At 37.7% G+C, this 26,141-nt stretch overlaps 1 protein-coding gene across 1 annotated transcript; it reads right to left on the reverse strand.

Moving 5' to 3' along the window:
* Positions 1 to 2,320: 2,320 nt before the first annotated feature.
* LOC577098 (glutamate receptor 3) lies at positions 2,321 to 24,962 on the reverse strand. Its single transcript, XM_777350.5, has 10 exons — positions 24,532 to 24,962; positions 13,089 to 13,265; positions 12,130 to 12,384; positions 11,295 to 11,470; positions 10,183 to 10,236; positions 9,423 to 9,746; positions 8,795 to 8,902; positions 7,825 to 7,956; positions 7,031 to 7,282; positions 2,321 to 6,508 (listed from the first exon to the last, which is right to left on the reverse strand). The coding sequence occupies exons 1-10, from the start codon at positions 24,641 to 24,643 to the stop codon at positions 5,291 to 5,293; spliced, it is 2,808 nt and encodes a 935-aa protein (XP_782443.3). The 5' UTR covers positions 24,644 to 24,962; the 3' UTR covers positions 2,321 to 5,290.
* Between the last annotated feature and the right edge of the window lie 1,179 nt (positions 24,963 to 26,141).

Below are 26,141 nucleotides of genomic sequence, written 5' to 3' on the forward strand. Positions count from 1 at the left end.
GTAGATTAATGCACGAAAGTGACGACATTTTTGTTTAATGATCGTCAGAGGAACCGTGTCTTTTTTGTTTTAATGTCATTTCGTTTTATATTTTTTTGACTAATGTATGTGCTATATGCGGTCTGAAATTTGTTATCCCTTCTCAGGAAGTTTGGATTTTTCCAATGACATCATTTTGAATTGATCTGGTCATACATGTAAATCTTAAGGTGAAAAGAAAAAACAAGGATAGGTTGAATAAAGAGACAGAGAGCGACGGACTGATGCAGAAAAAAGGAAGAAGAGAGAAGTGTGTGTGTGTGTGTGTGTGTGTGTGGGGGGGGGGGGTGAGAAACATCAAAGAAAGGGTATGATGATGATGATAATGATGATGGTCCGGGGGGGGGGGTGGTTGGTGCATTATGCAACACATTTTATTTGGGGTTGTCATCTCGTTATTTTCTCCCTCGTTTTCATAACTGATTATCATTTAATATACAAATTACAAGCTTTGGAATTTTACGGATGACCTCGTCCACAAGGAGGGGATTATGGGGGATTCAACAGATAGATCTGTCATTTCTCTCTTCTTCTCCCTTCTTTCTTCAATGATGACCTTATTCTTGTGTGACCCTGTGTTAAGAGACACATGGCATTTTCCTTTTTTCATTCACATCAGATAAAGTTAGATTATGATTCTACCGCCTTTTTTGATAACGGCTGAAATGGCGTCCACCATGTCCGGTGTACACACGACAGATGTGATTTTGTGTATATGTAATAGTCGCGAGATGCTGCTTTTATGAATGTAGTGGGGAATAAAACCTTATATAGCAGCTTTCATTTTAAAAACTCCTGAGTAGTGAAAAATGAGTAACGTGAATTAATTAACATAGAACTGGTATTCTTCGAGCTTAGCCTTGTATTTCGAGTGTTTATGTAAAGTCATACCTCAACAAAATAATGTGTAAGCTTACATAATTTGAGTATATCGCTTTGGCAATATTGTTTGCATACGTTTATAAGCTTTTCTAAGGTCTCACTTTCTTTCATTTGGATTATATATCGACTTAAAATTGCACTTAAATTGTTTTTTTCTTATGCTGTTTTTTTGTTCTATTATTATATGTAAAAATGTTGTGAAAGAAAGAAATAAAATGAACCTTGAACCTTGAACCTTGAACTTGCTTTCATGTGGATATAATAACAAAATATGTCCATTTTAACGCAGCAACATAATATACTATATGAATATACTCAATGCGTAGTAATGTGAAACGTTCCCTTTAATTATCCCTTTAAAGTTTCACATTATTACCCTGGCTGTAGCAATAATGAGTAGCCATGATTAGGCGATAAATGTGAAATTTATATCCTAAAAGTCAATAAGCACTTAATTCATGTTGAACAAATAACGCCTTTGATAATAACTTCGTTATCTTCGTCTACTTCTCCCCACATACACGTACCACTTAGTACCATACTGCTGCTTCATCAAGCATAAGCATACATAATTTGCTTCTTAATTCATTCAGTATAATAACACAAAGATCTACGAATCACACCTTCATTTGAATTTATATCTACGCTTCTAAAAACATAGTCCCTCTCTTTCGCAACAAACCGCTTTTTTTCTTCAAATTTCATTGTTCACGCCGAAAAACGGCTAAGGTTATCGTTAGAAGTACGCGGAACAAAAATATAGTTCCCTTTTTGGGTTGGGAATTAGAAATTGCATGCTTGGCTGGTATTAACACAATACAAGCTGAATTTATGTATGTGCTGAAGTCAGTGCGGATCTGCAATACATGTACAAATAACAGTACACGTATGAGAAGATGAATTGTGGATTCACTACATTATAAACACAGGACTGTGTGGATTTAGAACATGTTTTGCTATATATTGACATAAAATATATGATAACAATGTGAGATAATAATGTAGAGACCTGAAAAGACTTCTAAGTAGGCCTACAACACTTTCTAAAATAACTTTCAGGCTGAACTTTAAAAATGGTATTTACAAGAAAAGAAAAATCTTAAACCCCGTAATTGCATTACTATGCCATATAACGCCACCCCCTTTTCATCCGGCTGTCTACCTAATATACAAGTCGTACAGCATGATGTACAGATTTCTTCTGAATTTATAAGCGTATATATTGTGTGCGTATATTATGTGTGTGTGTAATGTATGCGAGGAGCAAAAGTGTACCACAAGTTTCAAATAAGAACAACATCACATAATTGTGCACACAATAATTGCACAACGTATAATTGTCATATTCCTTATGCTGTGGATACCATTTTCACACAAACAAACAATAACAGGACTATAATTTCATCGTCATATTTTACTACAATTTATTTAGAAAAAAAGTGAAATAGTTTATACATTCTTGAGTGTAAATGCGTTACAGTATTTACTAAGAAAATTCACAAAATTTGAATATCATTACCATCAGTAAAAGCGTAGAACTGACTACACATGTATCTGTTATCCTATTCAATCATTAAAATGAATATTCCTCGAGACTAATGCTATAATCTATGATAGGAATACATACAAATTTCATTCGTATTTCAGTGAAAAAAATAGTAACTGAATAACAATGAAATGTTTCACGAGGGGCAGTCAGGAACGAAGATTGCGATAAAGATAGGACTTCAACTTGCCCGACATTAGTTCTTACTTTGCGATAGACAAAACACATTGATGTTTCGCCTGTCCCATTACGAAGGGGCAAGTGCAATTTTGTTTAATTATTCGGGAGCCACAGGGCAAGCAGTGAGAAGGCCTACATAATATGTAAAGTTCGTGATTTTAATTACAATACCATCAATCTTCTTACTTCGTCAATTGGTCTTCTATTTCATGATATCCTCAATTAGAATAAGAATCTGAATACAGTTTGTTATATTATTTCTTAAATGCACAAGGCCATTACATACATCTGATCAAGGCTAACAATCACTCCTTTAGAGCTTAGAGCAGGCCGAACCAAACACATTCGGTGTCATTTCGGTTAAGAACATCACAGTTCTTGCAAACGTACAAGTATGGGACACCAAATAACCAAAAACCTAGGAACTGCCCAAATATATTTAGGTCACAGGCGGCATTACATGTATTGTCTTATTCAAGATTTGCAGTTCTATTTCTTTTAAACCAATCAACAGGGAAATCTGAAATTGATAATCAAGAACTCGGCTTCTACATTTAAATGAAAGAAACAGTTCTATGCTTTACTAATTCTAATTATTTTATACATTTATAAAATGGGGAGACTAGTACATCTTGGATTTAGCTAAAAATATAGTCTGTTTTCATATACAAAAAGCGACTGGTGTATATCAATTGAAATATAAATCGTTCAACCGTAATATACATATGAAATGTTCAATCTATCTGAACAGTATATCTACATAGTTTTCTAGCATACACAAAAACAGAAGGAACATTCACACGAGAATGTTAAACGCCATTTAGGATGCAGTTCCAGAGGCACATAACTTGAACTAAACACACATTCATGTACCGACATTAAGTGACAATGGTCCCGTTCACAATGGTTAAACTTAAAATCGTATGAATTTCCCTACATTCTGAATAAGTATACACACACATTCGTCGAAAAATTCTCATAAAAACTGTTCAGACATCTTCCAAACTATTTACATCCTCTGAAAAACGCAGACTAGCTTATCTTATTACTTTACTAGAAAGATAATAAAAACTTACATAAAACGAAGCTTAGCAAAGTATATAATTTCTCTTCATTTCCCCCCACACTTTTCTGACTGAAGACAGTCCAGTAATTAAAAAAAATCCTACACAATATATATTCAATATATCCACATCGTAACTAACAACACAGTCAATCAGGCTCGATCTCTTTTCACAGACTAACTTAAGAAAGATTTGCATTTGTTTGCACAAAGATAAAGCAGAAGACGTGCCCGAAAACAAAAGCAACAACAGAACACCACGGAAACGGAGAGAGCAAGAAAAAAAAGTTCCTTTTGCCTGAATCGGAAAGTTATGCCCACTACATACGAGACGTCATTTGATAACGTACTACTGCCTCAGCAATTGGCGCAGTCTTTGACGTACCATGACGGATGTACACAAAGTAAACGCAAAATAAACTATGCACATATTACCTTGAATTACTGGCGCATACGCTAATTACCTTTCACGGGCTGGATTAGAGCGGGTAATAACGCATTCAAAATGACGCAACGTATGCAACGGGCGCTGCATGAATTCATTTATAATTGGCAGTTTTTTGGCACAAAGAATATATGCCTCTTGTACAGCCGGGAGAAATCATCATCTTTAAAATATTGATTAAATGGTCAATATGGTGGTTATCCCATACAAAGGACAATGAAGCAGCTTTAAGTTCGTTTTTAAAAAGTGAATCAGCAGAATGCAAATTAAAAATCCTTTTTCTTCAATACCTTTTAACTATTACGAATACACCTTAAACTGTGCGGCGATATTATGCAAACAAATGCAAATATAGTTCAATGTTGTATTAGTACTGCTGAAAAGTATACCACACAAATAGGACGAAATAATCACAATGTCCTTAAATACAAAGTTTGGTATCAATCTCCTAAATTGCGTACCACAATCACTGTAATTTCCTTAAACAGCACTTCACATAGACGCCAAAAGAAAAGCGAACAGTTGAAAAAAATACTTATAATTAATTATGGCGATACATCATACGGAAATTCAAAGATAAATGCGTCGAATCTTATGTCCAGCAATACATTTCAACGCTTATGACATTACCAAAATACTCGATTTTGAGGAGAATCATTCACATGTGTTCACATCCTTTGACTAATTTGATGTTTTCTCGAATTTCTTTGTGTACTGCCTGCCTGATCAAGGAGCCTTTACAAACCCCCAAGTCCAAAGAACTTGCAGAGTACGTAAATCAGAGTCAATTACTTACACAAGAAAAGGGGGAAAGGGTATCATTAAAAATAATGGAATGACAATGAGTGGACGAACATATTTGGTGCAGTTAAACGTTTAGTTCTTATAGCCGTTTAAATTCACCCAACCTGCTTTACATTCTTTCTTTTAAAGGCTTCTCAGCATTTTCTTAGCACCAATCACTGCAAAGATCATAACCTTCCCACCAAATCTCGACTTGATTCGTATAGGCACGAGAGTTAATGTGCTTGGGTAATAAAAAGTACCTGATTTTCGGCGGAGAGGGTGTCATCAGGCTAGTTCCTGACGTGCTCGGCCATGAACTGGATTAGAGTCTTGTTTGGTGGTTCATTCACTATATCCACATTTTCTCTTTGCCGTCGCTCTTACCTCCCCCTCCACCAATCGGTTGTCCTCCACCAATTGGTCCACCGCCACCGCCTGACATAGGAGGCGGCGGGTTCCTTGAGACTCCTCCTCTGCTCTTATTGCGGGTACCCTTACTTTTACCTCCGAAAGCAGCGAAGAAGATGACCTCCAGGAGGAAGACGATGAACGCGACCAAGAAACCGAGCAGCAGCATGAAGTACACACCTTGGAGATCGTTGACGGTAAAGGAGAAGACTCCCTGTCGTTCCCATGTCGTCAAGTTGTTACAGCGGTATCTGTTATTGATCTCTGATTCCCTCTCCCACCATTCCCGTTGCAGGTCTTCAAGGACGCCGGAGTCTCGTAGGGTCTCGATGGCGTACGAGAGTTGGTCACGGAGAGGCGAGTCGGTCTGCACGGCTAGGGCATAAGTGGTGCGGTCTATGTAACCACCACTGACCATCAGGTTACATGGGCGCTTGCTTGCAATGTAGTCGAGCTCTCCTGCTTCTCCCAAGAAAGCGAAGAACCCGTTGCTGTTTCGTACACGTTCGACTCCTTCAGTTGTGTTCTTGACAAAAGCCGATGGTTGGGCCGAATACATGCGTTGCCATATGCGATTGTACTCCGGGATGGATGACTTGTAGAGGTACCAGTAGATGGATCCTTCATCCACAGTTCCAAAGACGACATCATCTTGGTCTAGGAGGTCTCCAGCATCTTTGACGTGCACCAGACGCTTGTTGGAATTGATGAAGAAGGTCAGGTTGAAGAGGTAGAGGAAAACCATGACGAGGATGAAGACCCACCAAAAGGCTGTCAGGGTTCGACCGGCGTTGGAGCGCGGGGAGTTGTCGTAGCTCTGCAAGAACATGGTGGTGGTACAGAACCAGAGGGAGTTCTTCAAGTTGAAGTTCTTGCCGTTCTCCTCGAAGGTCTCCCCGCGCTCGGCGGCAGCCTGCCATTCGTAAGGGTCGAAGTAGTTGAAGAGAAAGAGAAGTAGAGCCACCAGCAGGAAGACGATGAGGTTGATGAACCACACCTCGATTCCAAAGGGGTACGTGAGACGGAAGATGTAATGTTGTACAAAGTAGGGGTTCTGGAGGAGGAGCTTGACACCGCCACTCATGAATGAAAAAGTGAAGTCGACGTGCCTTTCCCGCTCCTCGGTCACAGTCAGCGGTCCGGCTGCGATGTCAGCTTTCTGTGAATCAAATTAATAAGATAAATTAAAAATGTTAGCATTGTAATAGAAGCGGTAAGAAGCTGGCAAGCCAATTGTCTCTGTTTTTTAAGTATTTATATCACAGAGACTTGGAAAGCAAACATGGTCACAGCAGTGGTACCCGTGTCAATTATCTACTGTCAACACAACCTTCTTGTTTTTAATACAAAGAATCAAATTCATTAAACAAAATATTTCAGCATATCTTGAAAGAATTTAAAGATAACCGTTCTTATTTACATTTCATCCTTTTCTTCTTTTTTTTAAAGATAAATTGTATTCAATCATTCTTGAGCAAGAACAACTTTGCATTTTATAATAATATATAGACCTACATTGTTAACCATCTGGGAAACCAAACAGAAATTATTTTTTTGTTCAAACGAACTTCACTATTGTGAAGAGAGCTTTTGGAAGTCTAAAATATATTGATGGGTAAACGAGCAATCCCCAAAACAAGTGTGAAATACAATCATTCAAAGTTTCAAAATAGTTTCTTACCCTTCGTACAACCTCGCCGATCATGCCATCCCACTCTTCGCTGAACACGTCCTTGTTGCCGTACTTGTTGTCGGGTACCAGCTCGACCTCGTAATCGAAGTCGATGCCGCGCATGTTGGACTTGATCCTGGCTAGAAGGTCCATGATGTAGCCCTCGTAACGGTCATTGCCAGTGTAGGTTGAACTCTGACGAAGGTTGTACTGGTTAAGTTCCTGGGCACGCTTCTCGCGGAGGAACAGGAACGGTTCCGCCTGAGAACGATCAGAATACAAACACAAAAGTATTTAATTGCCATGACACTTTCAACACATTCCTTTAAATTGTATTTTAATATCACAATTGCCAATGGATTTTCCTTTTTGATTCCCCTCGATGATCGAATCAAAATTATAATTACTCATTCCATTCAATGTTTCGAAATTGTATGACCATATGAAATAAACTCATTTTTGTAGCTTTTCACTATATGCGGATATTAGCAACTTGTACTTCTGTTGCCATTATGTTAATTTCAACAACCCCTTCAAAATTCATACCCATTTCATGATGAACTATTTTGGACCATTTTGATCCATTTTATGGACAGATTTCTTTTAGATTACAATGTTTTTATCAGTACTGGAGATGGTACGTGACAACAACACAAATATTGAGTAAAGTAAATATTCCCTTAATTAATTTCTGAAAAATACTTCTGAAAACAATAATAAATGTTAAGAGATATAGGAATTCATCACATTTTCTATATGCCAAATACAAATTAAAAAATCAAGACAATTCTTTTTTCACTCACCTCGATCGAGACGACCTTGATCTTTCGGTCGTTACCGTAGTTGTAGGTGGTGACATTGAAACGACCTTCACTTTCCCATTTCCTGTTCCATTTGTCCTCCCAATATTCGATGTTCTGTGTCCAGTCGCCTCTCTGAATTCCAAAACAAAACAGCATCAGGATCACTACACGAATTCAACAAAAATTCTGTCTACCAAAGGCTATTCGATAAGTGGTTATCGTAAGTCACAACGCTTAAAATAAAAAAAGTACTTTCCATTTAAAAGTTATTTTTTTAAGAACATGTAAGGGATCGCAATTAAGTCGTCAGTGGGAAAATGGGTGTGATATTTAGAATGGTAGTATCAAAGTCTGCTATTTTAAAGGTACATTAGACACAAGAGGAAACGAGAAGGTAATGTAATGATCAATTCAATAAACAATATATCATTATAATAATAATAGTCCGCTCTTGTGTAACGCATGACACATTTTGATATAAAGTCTCTCCATGCGCTTCTAAAGATATTTGGAAAATATATACAACGTTTTCGTTCACGTTGTAAACATTGGGGGGAAAAAACATCTTAAAACCAAAAGGGGTTTGATAATTGATCTTTAAAATACTCTGTATTTGTTTAAGTTTAAGATCACCACCTTAGCCGTGATGGGTTAAAGATGACGAGGAAAATACTATGCAATTGCTTCGTAAAGATACAACTATTTTTAAAAAAAAAGTGATTTCTGACATTTATACAGGGTAGCACATTTTTACCAATAGTGGTAACCCCCCCCAAAAAAAAAAAAAATAAATAAAAAATGCAATAGCAATCATGAATAACTGTCTCATAATCATGAACATAAATTCATCATGGCAGGGAGATTAAAGCGTCTGTCGAGAACGAGAAGGTATTTTAAGCCAAATTATTTGTTAAAATAATATATATATAGTTGACGCCTCTCTGGCTGCCAGCAGACGAAAGATACTTACGATCTGGTCGATGGTTTCACCCTGCCCACTGCGGACGGTGATGGTATAATTGACGCGGTTGCCCTCGTCATCGAAGGCGACGGTGCCCGTGATCCCCTCGAAAGTGACCTGTAATGAGAGGAAGATTTGATATATCATTTCCTTGGAAGATTCATGACATTAAAATGTTAATATTGCTCTCATGTGGAATTTTGTTTTGAAACGTCGCCCTCTTTCTACGAAACATTAATAAATGTAACATTAAAGGAAATAATGTTTCTTTACAAGTTAATGGACATTGAAACACAATCATTAATTTGTTATTTTCAGACATATCAAGATATTTATTTTTGGAAAGTTTAGCAAGAGTCTTACGCAATGTTACGGAAACCAGTTCTCCCCCAGGATTATCATATCATATCATATATCAACCTTTGACCTTTGACCTTGCCCCATATTTTTCATATTAAGCTATTTCCATGACTGTAGAATCATAACAAATGGGGTATCATTTTCAAAGGGAATCAAACACATGATATTAAACATAGCGATGATTATGCTATAACTAGAGTGATATAGTTTAATCGAAATTGAGCTTCCAAACTTATTTTGAGGGGTTAATAATTCAGACTGAATTGTGGCCACATACCTCTTTCAGGTAATAGGTCAGGTCATTTTCGTTCACCACCAAGGACGACGTCGGACAGGCAGGCATCGAAGAGTCGCCAGGAAGCACCGAACTACCCGTATTACCATCGGCAACTCGCTTCTTCCGGTACAAGCGGAGCCCGTGTCCGACGGCGATCACCGCATCGAAGGCGCAACGTTCACGGAACTGCCACTCTCCGGTGGGCGTGTTACGGGCGGTCGGGAGAGCGTACTGCTGCTCACGGGTGTAGTTCATGTTGAAGCGGGTGACGAAACCGTTGCTGTCCTCGAGATCCTCCAGAAATTGACGGTCGATACCCATGTCCTACAGGGGGGAAACGATTAAGAATGATGGATGCAACTCAGTTCAACGACATATCGTTGATATGCGTGTTAATCTTTTTAAACAAAACGTTTCAATGGGATGAACTTGTACAACTTGTACATATGACGCCTTTATGAAATGATGCCTAGGAAAACATCTTGATAACTTCTTCTATGAAATAAACAACACATTTTTGCTAAATACAATAAAGATTTATTTAAAAAATCTAAAATATTGATCTATTCAAACATGCTTAGTTTATCTCTGAGAGATAATCAATTTTTAAATACTAAAAAAGTTTAAAAAACAGCAATATAAACAAAATCAGCAGCAACAGGAACAACAAAATATAGATCTACTTATCTAGAAATAGTTCTCAACTTAAGGGAGAGAGGGAGGAAGAGAGACAGAGTGAAAGGGACGGCTATATCCTTACCATATTGCCAATCATCCATGTGTATGCTGGTCCCATTGTACCAAAGAGAAGAGCCTGGTGTCGGAGAAAGAGGGTTTATGAATATTTTCACTAAGAAATCAAACAAACCTATGAAGTCAAATTCACATTCAAGAAAACGTACACAGTCATCGGTATGCAAAACGTCAAAACGAGGAAATCACAAATTACAAATCTGACAAATTGAGAATTTTCTAAGGATGTTTTGCTTGTTAGAGGGTAAGTACAGTATAAAATGACTAAAAAAAAATTTTTTTCTCAAAAATTCAATGCTCCGGAGGGTCTATATCTTTAAGAGGACCTATACTAACATGCTACATGTAGCTATAATATATTTTGAGAAGTGCCCCAATTAGGGACAAGTAACTTACGAGAGAAACAATAATTAATGATACTTTTGTACACGGCCAATCGGAAAGTTATCCACCCTGTCCTACGTCACAATCCACTGACCGAACTACCAACTTGAGATTCGCATAGACTTTGTGATCTCATATTTCAAACATTCAAAACTTCCTTACTACTGGCCCGATTCATTTCAAACTTTTGCCATTCTGTTTATGTTATATAGTTTTCTGCTTTCAGACAAATCAACTTATTACAAGGGTTTGGATTGCCCTTACAATTCCTTCACTGTTCCGGCACACCTATTAATTTACAGAATTCAACATCTATTTCTTCATTTAAATACCTTTATAAAAAATTGTACTTTCATAAATGTTCTTAATAACCAATGACTCCAGGGATGCGTGTATGTCTTTTTACCCACTTAAATATAATTTGTTTTCTCTTTTTTTTTCTTACTTTGTTTCAAATCATTCCTTTTGTGATTCTAGGTATATCTCTGAATGTACATCCATGTTTGAACCTAATTTGTATCCATGTCTCTACTCGCAGGTTATTTTATAAAATGTAATATTATTTAATATCCATGTAATACATTTTATGTTTTGCATATTTCATTGATATTTGGGATTTCATTGATATTTGGGATTTTACCGTGTATATACAGGACCAATATGAAAAACAGCTTTGGCTGATATCGTCATCCTGTATAAATATTTTGAAATAAATAAAATAAAATAAATAAATACCTGATCAATGGTATTGCGAAGGATAATCTCGGAAGAGCAGTAGATGAAGATGTTTTTGGAGCCTCGTTCTTCGATCATTGGAATGTTGTTTCCGAACTCCTCGTCGATGATGACGGTTGAGATGTTCCACTTGTTCATGGTGGCGTACTCCATGACCCCTTCCATGTTTGCAAAAGCTACGGAAAACCGGAAGGAAAGAAGTGTATTCCGATTTGATTTGATTTGATTTATTGGTTTCTGCATCTTTTTTTTTTTCATCATACACTTTCATGAACATAATATGTATACAGTAGGCTTGCGGGTGCACCATGTGAGAGAGAGAGAGGCCCCCGCAAGCCTACTGTATATCTACATCACCATGCAAGCCGATAATTACAAGCAGCACATCGAACATAATATGTTTTGATACAATATTTTAAGTGTACATAATTTTATACAGATAACATACGAAATTAAACAAATATATTGAATGCATACTTAACATGCATTATATGCAGGAGGGCTACAGAATAAGCAAAGTAGCTTGACGTGCCCGTAGCCCTCAACTTAGATACAACAATAAAACCTTGTGTATGTATTTACAAAAGAAATGCCTTATTATATCCCAATTATAATTTCTTAAAATCATGGAAAACATTGATTTACACCTTTTCTGTAACTAACTAAGACCTGGGACATCCAACAACAGCAACAACAAAAAAAACGACAAACAAACAAAATCAGTTTTCTTGCTTTGTTGGGGTATACAGGATGTTTGTTCACCAGAGACAAGTTACCTCTAACATTCAGTTTATAAACACTCTTATTATCTTTCACGATCTCGATGTCGACTCACCTCCACCGTCGTCATAGAGCAGGGTGAAGTTCATCCAACTGTAGTAGGACAGGATGTCGATGTAGAAGCTGGTCATGTCCTCGGGAGACGGCTGCATCTTGAAGGCGGTCGAGCCCGAGCCCAGATTACCCGGGTCGATGGAGAAGACAGGGTTGGTCGCGTGGCTGAGAACGCCGGCGATGTCGTCGCTTGCCGTGCAGCGATCTTTCGGCAGGACGAGGGCGGACACCTGCGATGTCGCCACGTGGTCGCATCCTGATGGAGGAGGAGGAGAAGGAGAAGGAGGAGGAGAAGGAGGAGGAGGAGGAGAAGGAAGATGAGGATAATGAAGATGAGGGAAAGGGAAGGAAGATGAAAGAAACTCTCTCAAACTGATTCCTGACACAACCCTAAAATGGAAGACGGTTTGGCAAATTGAAAGTTCGAATCACACATATCACACAGTTCTAATCTCCGTTACAGCACATGTGGTTTGGCAAGGCATTGATTTACATTTGCCACTCTCGACCCAGGTGAAGCAAATGGTTACCTGGTTAGATAAATGTCCTTGATAGCTTTGAACCTTTTATCATCGAAGGTTGGCTAAGAACCAAAATAACACACATAATACTGCACAGTATCGAACATAATGGTTGCACGATATTAATCATTTTGTAAAATTATCATACTATTATTCTGTTTTACACAAATAACACCTTCACAAATGTTTTCAAGATGTCAAATCAATAGATTCAATACCGCATTCCATTGCCTACAGAAGTCACCTTCAGCTTACGTATTATGTCTTTGTAAAGTTTAAGTCTTCAAACATTTCGAAAGGTTATGGATAACTGGACAAAGCTATGAAAAGTGCTAAAGGTTGAATTCTTGAACGTCTTTGAGATGTCTCACATCAAAATTTAGGTATTGTTTAAATTTTTTTTAAAATTGGTGTTTAAAAAAGCTCGTCAGGCACATACCTTCTTGCAATGCGACGTACACGGAGTTGCTTGGTCTGCTGTTAATACTAGAATCAACGAATACCAGTTGATGAACCTCGGAGAGGAATGTGGTGTTTCTATTGATGTACCTGACCCCATCTTGTATGATTGTTTTGTAGTTATCCTGATAACCGGTCTCCGTTCCAAAGAGAGCACCTGAAGAAATAAACAAGTTTAAAGAAAAATGAAAGTTGTTTGCTTGTTTTTTTTTTATTTTTTTATTACCACAACAACATCAACAGGGTATAAAAACATTGTTTTGTAGTTATCATCTATATCGGTCTCCGTTCCAAAGAGAGCACCTGAAGAAATGAACAAGTTAAAAGAAAAATGAAATTTTGGTTGTTTGTTTGTTTTGATTACCACAACAACATCAACAGGGTATAAAAACATTGTTTTGAAGTAATCATCTATATCGGTCTCATTTCCAAAGAGAGCACCTGAAGAAATAAACAAGTTTAAAGAAAACGAAATTTGTTTGTTTGTTTTGATTACCACAACAACATCAACATCTTATAAAAACACTACAATATTACTATGAAACGTAACAACAGCTTGAATGACAAAATGAATTTTGTTTGCTTGTATTGATTACCATAATATCAGCAGGTCAATAAATACACAATGATTATAGATACATTGTAAGTTGTAACTATGGAAATATAAAAATATTCATAGACTGAACATGATATTCATTTGTTTGCTCATATAACAATTTACCAACAACAAAAAAGATTTATAAATACACGATGACCTTCAATACTGTAAAATATCAATGTTACAGTTAAAAATAGAAACATAGAATAAAAATGTTTTTTGTAGGTTTGAATTACCACAACATTACCAACAAGTAATAAATATAGAGAAACATTTCAGTCAATGCAATTGCAAAATTCCACTGTTCATGTATGGGTCCTATCAATTCCTTTACAGTTAAATACAAAATGACAAAATACCCAGGTCTTACTCTTGGGTAAGTTTATAGGATATTTTCAAATATCTTATTCATAAGATACGCTACATGTAACAAAATTAACGTTGAAAATGAATTAATGTGATCATCAGCATTTGAATCTATGTTTAGGAGTACATGGAAATGACGAAGGTCTAAACTGATTATTACGAATATCTACAGTTTTCCCCAAAAGGCAATTTTCGTAATAATCATCCGATTCATGCTACATAATCCTTGTACATCCTTGTACTTTTTGGTCAGGGTGTAGCCTATGTATTTTGCTACAGTTGTTCAATGAAAATGAAGAGATGAAAGGCATTTTCTTATTTAATCAGTAAACATGGCTTCTGAAATGGAGAGAGTACCCGATACGCAGTGGCACGGATTACTTTTCTGTGCCTGTCAATACGAAACAGGCACGCACATCGCGCCTTATGCTAATAGTACAGGCCTGGCAGCCATTTACCAATTTCACTGGATAAATAAACAACCAGATGGTTCGGTAATCGGTATTGATGTATCTCTTGTGCAATGATTTTGATTGGATGAATCATTATCAGAAATTATGTCGATGGAAAAAAATACAGGTAATGAACGCGTGTTATACATTAACTATACATGTACATGTATACCGAGGCCCAACCTATCTTTGTATCGAATGAATCATATGCATGGTCCCTTTTTTCTGTTGTGTACAAAGCAAATTCAGAACGGATTTGATTTATTTGGTGCAACCGCCATTAACATGAAAGCTCGAGAACATTTCAAAGAAGAAAAAACAGATAATGTCGTTATGCCTAAAAACTCGTATTTGGTGCAACCGTCATTAAGAAGCAAAGTTGCCAAGATGAATCTTTGAGTATCTAGCTAGAAAAGCGATAATTCATACACTTTGTTAATTCTTCCATCGCTAGAAAAGCATTGACGAAAGACAACCAGAGAATCTGACTAAACAGTTGTTTACAGTCACCTGTAATTCCATACAGCTGAAATGGGATAAAATCGTGAAAAAAAGATTTTCCCCAAAGAGAAGTTTGAAAGTTTTCTTTCAGAAAATCAATTTTTCATGTCGTCACGTACGTCTAGACATATTTCGAGCTTTCGACCCAAATCCCGATGTGGCATTTATGTCGCCGGTGGCGCCGTGGTCAGTTTACGGGTCATTCATCTTGAGGAGATGACCACCGAATATTATAGGCCATTGTGGTATTTTGATTACTCTTATTCTCAGCACGGGTTTAGTTTTAATGACGGGAGAAAATTATCCCCATGGAACCACAAAGTTTTTGACATGAACCACTCTAAAAGAAAACACAATTCTCAACTCGAATTACAGTATATGCATGTTTAGTCGTATACAAAAAATGAAGGACAAAATTTATCTTTGTTGTAAGGAAAAAAAAAAGACTCTTTACTTTTTCATATTTTTCCTACAGTATTATAGCTTAAAATTACACCATTTCTTCGCTTATTCACCAACTGAACTAACCCTCGTGCTTGAAATACATGTGAAACCAGTTGATAAGAGAAGGGGGTGGGGGGGGGGACAATATATATACACGCTTGGTTTCCAATATTTTCATCACCCGGATTGGCAAAAAGAGAACCTTCCAATCCCGAAGATACATGACGGGATCATCTTCGCTTTTACAGCTAAAAAATGGATGAAAAGATGATGATCGACGGTACGGACAGAGTCTTCACCTTCTCATTCTTTACATAACTATCACTGAGTGTTTGGGATGTTCTTCAGCACTCGACGTGACAGGCGATAGAATCCTTATGATCACCTGGTTGTGACATCTTGTGTCATCCGAAAATTGCTGACAGCTTTATCGGTCGTGAAGGAAAAAAATGCTCCAATCTCAGCTGATAACATTCTTTCCACAAAGAAAATGTTATGGTGTAGCAAGTGTAGGATGGAACGGGGGGTATCCCAGGGAAAATACACGGGGGCTCGGGGCGAATTATCTCCCGAAATGCCCAAAAGAGCCCCTGAATGTCATAAAAGAGCCCCCAAACTTTGCATAGAGTTCAATGCAAAACAAATTAAAGATTGTAATTTTAATGCAAGCAAGCTGGAAAATAGCCCCCATTTTTAAAAAAATATTTCCCCCCTGGAGTTTATATCAATGACTGGATACGCCAGTGAACTTGAACTGTGTCGATTTTATTACGTGAGAAATTTCACACGAGTCCAAAGATTAACTGCATGTAATACGGGATCCCCATGACCCATCACATTGAAAAATACAAATATTTCTAAAAAGAGGATTTGATCGGTATATAATATGACAAAATAATTTATGTACGGTGCTGAATAAAACATCTCTGAACACATTTTAGACACTAGTCAATAGGACGCAATGTGTGCACCATCAGTGGAAGGCAGTTTAATCGTGAGGGAAAACTACAAAATTATTTTTAAACAAATTTGGTCAAGGGGGTGCAAAATATGAGCAGCAAATAAAAAACATTCCGATTTTAATACTTTGCCTATCGTTGTCATCATCTCATTTAAAGGACTGTTTCTATTTCTTCGTGAATTAATTTCTCTCTGACAAAACCTCTTATGCCTTTATTTACTGGTATTGCAATTGCAGTTCGTGTATTATTATACTTATATCTGAAATAACGAAATGATGACAAAAATGATGATTTCGTCAAACACAACGCAAGCAATAACCGAAGACAATATGGAAAGGGTGTCAATTCATCTCGCATTTTGACATATTCTTTGTATCTTTTAAGATAAACTCGCTTACGCATGCCTTGCATATATCCCACGATATCACCCAAGTGATATAAGAGATCATTGGAGGTTGCTGATCTCGACGAAAGATGACACTATTGGCATCCGAGTTTCTTTACTCTACCGTATCTTCGCCTCTATAGTTCAAAATAAAGAAATGCAACACCTCTGGACAGTTGGTTGAACCTTTTTCTAATCTAAGAAGTTTAAACAATTCCGGTATAGCTAGAAAATAATCAAAGAATTGTTCGATAATCTTTACGGAGTTTTCCCCTCAATTCTGTCATTGTATAGAAATGCAACACCTCTGCTAAAGTAGGCGTTGAGACAATAATTGGTTCCACATTTTAAGAAGTTGAAACAGTTCCGGGATAGGTAGAAAATAATCAAAATACTATTTTAACGGATACCCCCCCCCCCCAACCCCCTCCGTTCCCCGTTCATCTCATCCTTGTATTATACAGCCTGTGGAAATGCAACACCTCTGCCACAGTATGCGTCAGGACAGTTATTTGGTTGCACCTTTTCTAATCTAAGAAGTTTAAACAATTCCGGTATACGTGGAACTTAATCAAAATATTTCTCGTTTTTCAGATAACGTTTGGAGGTGTTACATTTTGATACATTTCTTCTTGAAACAGATACATTTTCATTTTCGACAAGTTCGATTAAGCCCACGTATCATTTTTTAAACTTTCATAGGATATGGGATTTGAGAGAGGACAGTTTAACAAGGATTGTTTACCTCTTCGTCGTACCTTTTACTTTTCTCTTTCAACGAAATAATAAAATTGAATTTCCCCACTTTCTTTCAAATGAGTTATCGGAGAAGCTTCATTTAACCTTAAAGATATATGAGCCTGATAAGGAGTATGTTTTCTCATTTTTGGTCAATTTTATTTCGATTTCGATTTCCTAAGAGCCATATCGTGATGCAGTACACACTCACTAAACCTTCACGTATGACAAATCAAGCCTACAAGTGTTATATTTGATGATTCTATATTTCGTTCCCATACGGTTTCTTTTCGTTGTTTTCTACTTCAATGTACAAATGTACTTGATTTGGGATTTACAGTTGTAGGCGTTTATATCAAAGAAAGCTTCTTTTTTTTTGGCCCACTTTGAATCATTTATTCAATCGACTTTTTTTATTTTTCAAAAGATAATTACATGCATATGAGTATTGTCAAGTAAAATATATAAACAATACATTAATCACGAAGACTCGTCAGGTTTTGTAAATCAATTATTGTTATGAATAATGATGTATGAGGAAGTATGAGTGTGTGTCTGTGCGTGGGGGGGGGGGGGGTAGAATGTAGCCATGAGAGCTATAGGTACGCCCACTATACGGCAACAATGCCAGCAATATTACGTATAGAGAAAAATATGGTAGCCATGACTCATGACTGTGATAAGCGTACTATTTGTATGATACATCAACCATCATAATAGTAAACAAATTTACGTGTGTATGAATATCTCCACTATAAACAAAACACAATGGACAGCGCATTATCCATCAAAGTTATATCAACGATTGAATAGGCTTATTTGCTTCATTTCTGTTCATTGCAAAATTGTGGTTAGACACATTCCATTGGTATCGAGTCACCATAAACTATTCCTTTTACTTTGATCTATTTCACAATGATTCAAATCCTGCATTGGGGAATTTATGACAATACGGAATGACTTGCTGTCTTCCCGCCTAAATTTCCGCGCCTTTTTTTTTTTCCGAATGAAATTTCTGTGGCCTCGTTTTCACAACAGAACGATGTATTACGCAATCTATAATCCGATGACAATTTAGTCGCAGAATACTTCAGAAATCCCATGTTATAATGATCCATTAAAAAGGCATTATCAGATTAAAGGACAATCCGCCTTGATAATTTAAGGAATTTGAAAGCTCGTTACAAATGAATACGAAAAACATTTACAATACATCCCGGTTAAATAGGTTACAAAGGTGTTTTCCCCCTTCTATTTTGCAGGTTTATAGTTCATGCGAACGTTTCCTCATTCTTCCAATACTTAAAAACAAAACTTCTACCCTATCCCCTCCTCCGAATCTTCTTTCACATTTAGGATCATTTAATATGTAGGCCTAGGATCACACTCCCTTATCGCTGCTTATCTGTTTTTGAGAAGAACTTTTACTGAATAGTCTTGTTTGTATTAGTTTTAAGTATATTTTTGAAAGAAAAGTTTCTCTAAACAACGAAAAAAAGTTGCAAATGGAATGCCCGACATAGCAATAAATAATGCATGCAAAATGCCACTTTTCATAGCAGGTTGAAATGGCTGGCAACTAAGGATTAGGGAGAGAAACATACATCATTGAATAGATGAGCAAACAGGTATATTTGGCACAGGCCTACATGTATCCGGATTGCCTATATCAGGCCTACAGCATGTATACAGGCCGACATTGTAGGCCTAGTTTACAAGCTTCTATTCTTCATCTCGAACCCATTGAAAGGATTTTATTTACAAAGTTTGCAGGTCTATGGCTATAGTGTACCTCACCGTATCAACCACGTATTGTGCCGCGACTTTTCATGGGCACTACAGCGTAGAGTGACTAATACCTTCTTTTGAAATAACAAAACAATATTAGAGGTTGTGTTCCCACAGCGGGGTAACATTATGAGGGTGGGCTAATGAGGGGGGGGGGGGGTGAATTAGGGTATGACCAACATTCAACAACAGGTGGCGATATTTCACTTTAGAATGATAAAAAAGCCTTCTTTTGAAATAACAAAACAATTAGAGCTCGTGTCCCCACAGCGGGGTAACATTATGGGGGTTGGGTAATGGAGGGCGATGGGGGGGGGGGGGGGGGGGGATTAGGGTATGATCAACGTTCAACAACAGGTGGTGATATTTCACTTTATGCTTTCTACATTTTATACACGAATTTTACAGGGAATACATCGAGAGGACCTATTAAACGATGACCTAACCATCAAAACAAAACTTTAATAAATTAATCAATCAACCATCTCTGAAGTACATGTATTTCCAAAACCAAAATGAAATAGAACTAATAGAGACTATAAATATTAATACGATGATGAAATGGGAGGGTCACTGATTTAAAAATTAAATTAAATTGGAGCACAATCATAATTTCGTATAGGACCCTACATCAGCATCAAATTCATCTAGTAGCTATACTCACTGAATGCTCGTAAAGAACATTTTCGGGCACTCTGGTATTGATTTTGACTTAAGGCATATATTATAGCCTTTGAAATTAACCCCCCCCCCCCCCCCCGACATCGTTATGTGGAACATATTGGCCCGAATTCACAAAGGAGGTTTGTCGACAAAACCTTGGTTTTCGTACGTCATATGACGCGTTTTACGCGTTTTTTAAAAACCTGGTTTGTAAAGAACAAAAGGAGGTTTGGCGAAACAAAAGGAGGTTTGAGCTCAAACCTTGCTTTGGGAATTCGGGCCCCTAAGTTTTTAAGAGAGTGTCTTTTTTTGGTCATGAAATGTACATTGTTACGGTGTTACCATGGTGTTACGAAGCTACCACAATAATCCGAGTCCTGTTTCCTTGCCCCAATGACGTCACAATGTCATCCTTGGATAATACCCCTTCTTGTTTCCATGGTGTGAGGGTCGGGTCACCCCTTGACCCCGTCAAACGACCCCTAAGGGTGATCCACATGAACCGTTACCCCGGAGATGGCCCGCACCTGTCCTCTTGCTCGCCCCTCCCCCCTTAGAGAATATTATTTTTCGTCGAGATAACTTTCGATCGTCGTGAATGCGTTATCATTATTGCATATTATGTGTACAGGTACGAGTACTATAGGTGGTGTGCAGCACCCACTCATGTTCATTCATCTTTTCTAATCTTTTCTAATATTTAAATTAAAATAAAGTATGAATTATGTTTTTCCAACGGCCAAAATAAATGATCTAAATATCCTCCTTATACCGAGGATGATTTTGCAGTAATACAATTAACTAGACAGTTTATTTCCAGTCATTAACAGTATTAAAACACAAACTGAATGTGACTGTGAGCATTATATTCGTTTATACCGCTCCCATGAAAAATAGGCATCATTATGATATATATTTGCATTGTTTTTAATATAATACACGCTGTAGTGCGAAGGGGAGAGTGCGCATGCACATGTACTGCACTATGACAATATGCATCATAATTTTATCTATGCTTTCCATCAAAGGCTGACGCCTGGAGCGGTCTGCAATAGTACATGTACAATCCCCTGACAAAGACTTCTAAACCGTATTGATCGCATGCAGAATTGCATATGAACTTGGATGATTGCGAATCATAATTCAACCCTTTACGACCCAGAACACATGTAGGCCTACAATTTACGACTATGAGCGCGTTTATCTAGGCTTGCCACTAGATATGTACATATCGTACCCCACTATCGAACCCCACTATCATACCCCACTATACGATCGTGATTTGCGGGATGTCGCGTTTATCTACTCTTCACGATTCAAAATAAAGGCCTTGTGTCTGCCCAGCTGTTTTGACCCGGGAAGCAGACAGTTTCTCGGAGGTCAAATCCACACATATGCTTGTACACAACACATGTGTGGTCCTATTTGTATGTGACGTTCAAAACAGCTTTGCGTTTATCGACCTCTCAGAAACGTGATTCTGGCTGTATGTCACATACAAAACGCACCTTTTTGCGTCTTTTGATATGCCCATATCTAAAGACGTTTGAAAAAGGCTTTGCGTTTATCTACTTCTAAATTTGCCTGAAAGACGTTTGAGAAACCTGATTCTAGCCAAAAATTTCCTAGATAAACGCAACCTATGAAGTGCCACTCAAGCTCTTGGTTATTGTAGTTGAGTAAACATGTGATTGATTTGATTTAATAATTGTTAAGGTACGTATTAAACTACGTGTTGTTATATTCATATATATATATATATATATATATATATATATATATATATATACATATATATATATATATATATATATATATATATCTTTAACACGGGGAAAGGGAAACGGAAAACGTGCTTCATGTATGATGCAGGTCCCCGGGTCGAATCCGAGCTGGGATGTCGGTCAAATGATGATGATGATGATGATGATAATGATGTCGTGGCTGACAATGGCGTAGCCTGGGTCTAGTCATGGGGGTGGGGGGGTGGGGGGAGGGGAGAGGGGGGCATCATTCTTACTACTTAACTTGGTTGATGCTTTGTGTATCAACAGGGTCACCAATATAGGGAAGGGTTCTATCATCTTACCCTCTCCCTTTTTTTTTGGGGGGGGGGGGGAACTACTCGACCGTGGATAGAAGAAGTCCTATATATGCCCATGTAGCTTTATCACTTGTAGTTGACCCGCGTCTGTAGAAGCCTGACCAGCAGCAAAACAACAACAAAATTACTACAACAAATCAAGTCTTGCGATGATGAGGAGACAAAAAGCAGATAAACTGACATTCCCTTAAAAAAAACCAAAACAAAAGCAAACCCTCCTTTTTTTAGCCTTTCTATTCTTTAATCTCTTTCTATTTCTCTAATCTCAAAAACCAATTATATTTCCCAATTTCAGAAGGCACAATAACAACCGATTTCAGCTGAAAAGCTGTCATAAAATCGACAACGTCAATATAGCCAACTTCGCTATTCAATGTTAATGGCGTGATTATGGTCCACTGCGCCCCTGACAATATTGTAGGTACACCCCCATAGAATTTAATAAAAAGGATTTGTGGTGGCCCCTAAAGTGATCCCTGACAAATCTATTGCAGAACCCTTGTAATCTGGACAAATTGGTTTTTATTCAACCGCCTTTTATAAGGACAACGGGTTTGTTTTTTGACAGCGAATAAAACCATCACTATCAGAAAGGTTCAAGTTTAATAGATTGAATAAACATTAAACATTTTTTCTTCTTCTTCAACAGAGTAGGATAAGAGCCCCTTTGCCTGGTGATTTGTCGTATCTTCTTCTTCCTCTTCTCTTCTTCCTCTTCTTTTTCTTCCTCCTCTCTTCTTCTTCAACGGATCATCATGCTATACACTCTACAGTCTACAGACATGGACAAGCGAAGCAAGTTCAAGTCCAACTGTTTCACACAGGAGACTTTGGCAATGCTTTCCAACCATGTTCGCGATGTATTTCCCTAATCATTCGAACAATAGAATACACAATACCTCTATACATAAAGACTACCAGAGCAGACAACCGAGGCATTTAGTTACAACGTGGGTACCTAACCAGGCTATGCTAGCAATAAGTTGTTTTCTCTGTACTTTGTGTTTATCTTGCAACCAAACAAAAGATGTGTATATTGTTCCATGGTGATGAACAGTGATGAACAATGACATTGTAGTATGTTTGTACTCGAGCTCCATCAGATACATGAACAAGGCTAAAATATCATGCTTTTGTTCACGGTGTCGAAAACTTGGTCTTTCCCACTTGGGGGGGGGGGGGGGGGGGGGGGTAATGCCAGGGTTAATACTTTCCAGTCACTAGATTACAAACGGGGACAGCATTTATTCTGGCATACAGCCCTTCGTTTATCATTCCCTTTATGGGACCTTGTGGCAATGGTGATGATGAAGGTGACCATTGTGAAGTCAGTGACAGTGATGTATAATGATGGGGGAAATGATGGAGATGGTAATATCGATGAATAGAATTGAGACATTGTTACCAATGGTGATGATGGTGGTTGTGGTGACGTACAAAGTACTGTAGATGATGCTGATGGTGATTGTGGTGATGATGGAAGTGGTGGTAGTGTTAGTGGTGGTGATAGTGAAGATTAGGAGCAGGAGGAGAAGGGTCATGGTGCATACTGAGCCTTAGTTGAGGACATCAACAAGGGACAATGGGGGCGGTGGTGATGATGGTGATAATGATGATGATGATAATGATGATGATAATGACGATAAAAATTTCAAGTTGACCTGTTCATCAAGCTTCACCCCCTTCCTATTCAATACTGCTAAGGAAGTAAATATGCAATTTCTGAATTTCTGAAATAATCACATTGCACATGTTATGCAGTTCTCATCCAATCTATAGATAAATGATGTTGCCCATCTCATCTCGTATATTATTGAGTCTTGATAAGGGCAGAATAGATTTCAAAATAGAGGATAGAGTGCAACTGGGTTATTTTCGTCAGGCTCTGTGGCGCCATTTTGAATTTAAACTATACACGATCTGTATTGAGGTAATCACCCGCATATAATATCCCGATTTGCATACCAAACGGCATCTCGCTGTCTAAGGCCACGCCCAACTGTTTACCATCACAAAGGCGGATGACGTCAGCCTACAGAATCGCAAGGGTAATACAATAGCCGATTTCGAATACGACATGATATGCTCCGTATCAAAATATTTCGAAATCGTGCGAATGTAATTGCAATGAGCATTATCTATGGTCAAGTATGTAACCGTTAATTAAGATGGAATCACCTTTCACAAGATGGCAAAAGGCTTATTTGACCAAAATTGCCATTAACGACTGCCATGAATTTACACGAATTCATATTTATAAATATATAATGACATGGTAATCATCAGTGGCTTCATCTATCATAAATTAGCAACGGGATTCATAAACGATATTTTGTCATCCCCAACACGATTTAAACTTTCCACAGCTGCAGAGACAATAACACGTTTTAAATACAAATCTTAAAGAATTGTGTAGACTTACTTATTCCTACATCTGCGGATTCTGTCATCCAAAAGCATATTGCTGCTAAGATACAAATCTGTAGCGTCCTTCTCGATCGCGAATCGTCTTTCCTCTCTCTTCTTCTCGCCATCTTTGCTCAATCCTCCTACAAATTATTCCTGATGACACAGTGTCATCCAATGATGCTATAAATCCAGAGGTATAAGACCGTTAGATCCAAAATTTTACCAGCTTTATTATATTTCGTTTGGCCAGGAAATGACAAAAATTTGTTTCAACGTTGATCTCTCCAAAATGATGTTTCATCGCACGGTCGTGTGCATGTAGCTCGGTGTCGACAACGCAAACCCGAGATGGAAAAATCCGAACGCCGATAGCAGAAAGACGAAATAAAATAAGCCGCCCGCCAAGCTGGAATGCTGGACCGGATCACTTTGAACGAAAGGGGGGTTCAAGTCGTTCCACGAGAGCGGAACAAAAGTTCGGAAACTCGGCGAGCGCTAATGAGCCCGTGACGAAACGCAGAGCTTTTGAATTATAAACAAAAGCGGTGCGAAACTCATGCATATGCATGACTTGATGCAACGAGGGTTAGAGGAGGCGGGGCTTGTGTTCGGGAGGCGGGCACGTTATATTGCGTCGGGTGACGATTCCATCGAAACAGTCATCATTTGAAAATTCAGGAGTTGGGCTTTATATCTTTTTATCCCAACCACTCCACGAGGAATTTATGGATGATTTCAGAGTAAGCTTGTGGTCACAAGGTAGTTGCTTCACGATGACTAATGACTTCCGCCAATGGATGCAGATCAAAATAATGTACAATCATGAGTTAATAAAAAAAATACTTCTTCTTCTCTTTCTTGCCCACCCCATATTTGGTAGAGTAAGTTGTGTTTCATCCAGATAGTGAGATCGACCCTCAGTTTTGGATCCATGATTCGCCAATAGTTTTGGAGGAAATGCTCTTACAAAAGAAAGGCAACAATATGATATTCAGGTCTTACTAATTCTCAAGATAAGCTCGAAATGGTTCGAACCTCGAAATTTCGTATTCAAATAAAGAACAAATGTAAACTTGGGAAAAGAAGCTTCATTTTGGCACATTCTAGTCTCTGTAAGTTACATTCATATTTGTTTGAGTAGTAGCATCCAATCAAGTGTCACCGTTTGAACGTGGATAGAGACGAAACTGCTCCATTTGGGTGATTAATTTATTTAACGAGATCATCGATTATCGGCCTACATTTTGTGCATAAATGAATTTTTTGTGAACAAATTAAGGGTAGGGCAACAACATGTTTTTTTGTAACAAACGTGATGATAAAGACAAAGTAACGCATTCAGAAATTAGCTTGCCAGTTTTTGTCGGGCTTTCATGACGACTTCAAATCAAAATAGAGAAGAAAAGCCCCCTTTAGACTCCACAAGACATTTTGTCATACCGGATGATTGAGAAAATAGTTTTCTGCACAATATGCATTTTCTTTTGAATGCAAGCAAAGGACAAATAATTTCCTATTTTGTGGTTTTGCAATATTCATACTCCGCTGGCCACTAATAGAAATTCTATGCTGGGATATGAAATTGTATTGTACAAGGATTCAATTGAGTTTGTGGTATTTTAG

Source organism: Strongylocentrotus purpuratus, unplaced genomic scaffold (assembly GCF_000002235.5).
Source record: "Strongylocentrotus purpuratus isolate Spur 01 unplaced genomic scaffold, Spur_5.0 spur5_scaffold_9, whole genome shotgun sequence".
Taxonomy (NCBI): Eukaryota; Metazoa; Echinodermata; class Echinoidea; order Camarodonta; family Strongylocentrotidae; genus Strongylocentrotus; species Strongylocentrotus purpuratus.

Bases quoted from the DNA above. Each gene is read 5' to 3' on its own strand.
- LOC577098 (XM_777350.5), bottom strand. From the start codon at position 24,643: ATGGCGAGAAGAAGAGAGAGGAAAGACGATTCGCGATCGAGAAGGACG. The intron at 13,266-24,531 runs GTAAGTCTACAC...TTATTTCTTCAG, and splicing joins ATCCGCAGATGTAGGAATAA to GTGCTCTCTTTGGAACGGAG. The intron at 7,957-8,794 runs GTAAGTATCTTT...TTTGGAATTCAG, and splicing joins GTGAAACCATCGACCAGATC to AGAGGCGACTGGACACAGAA.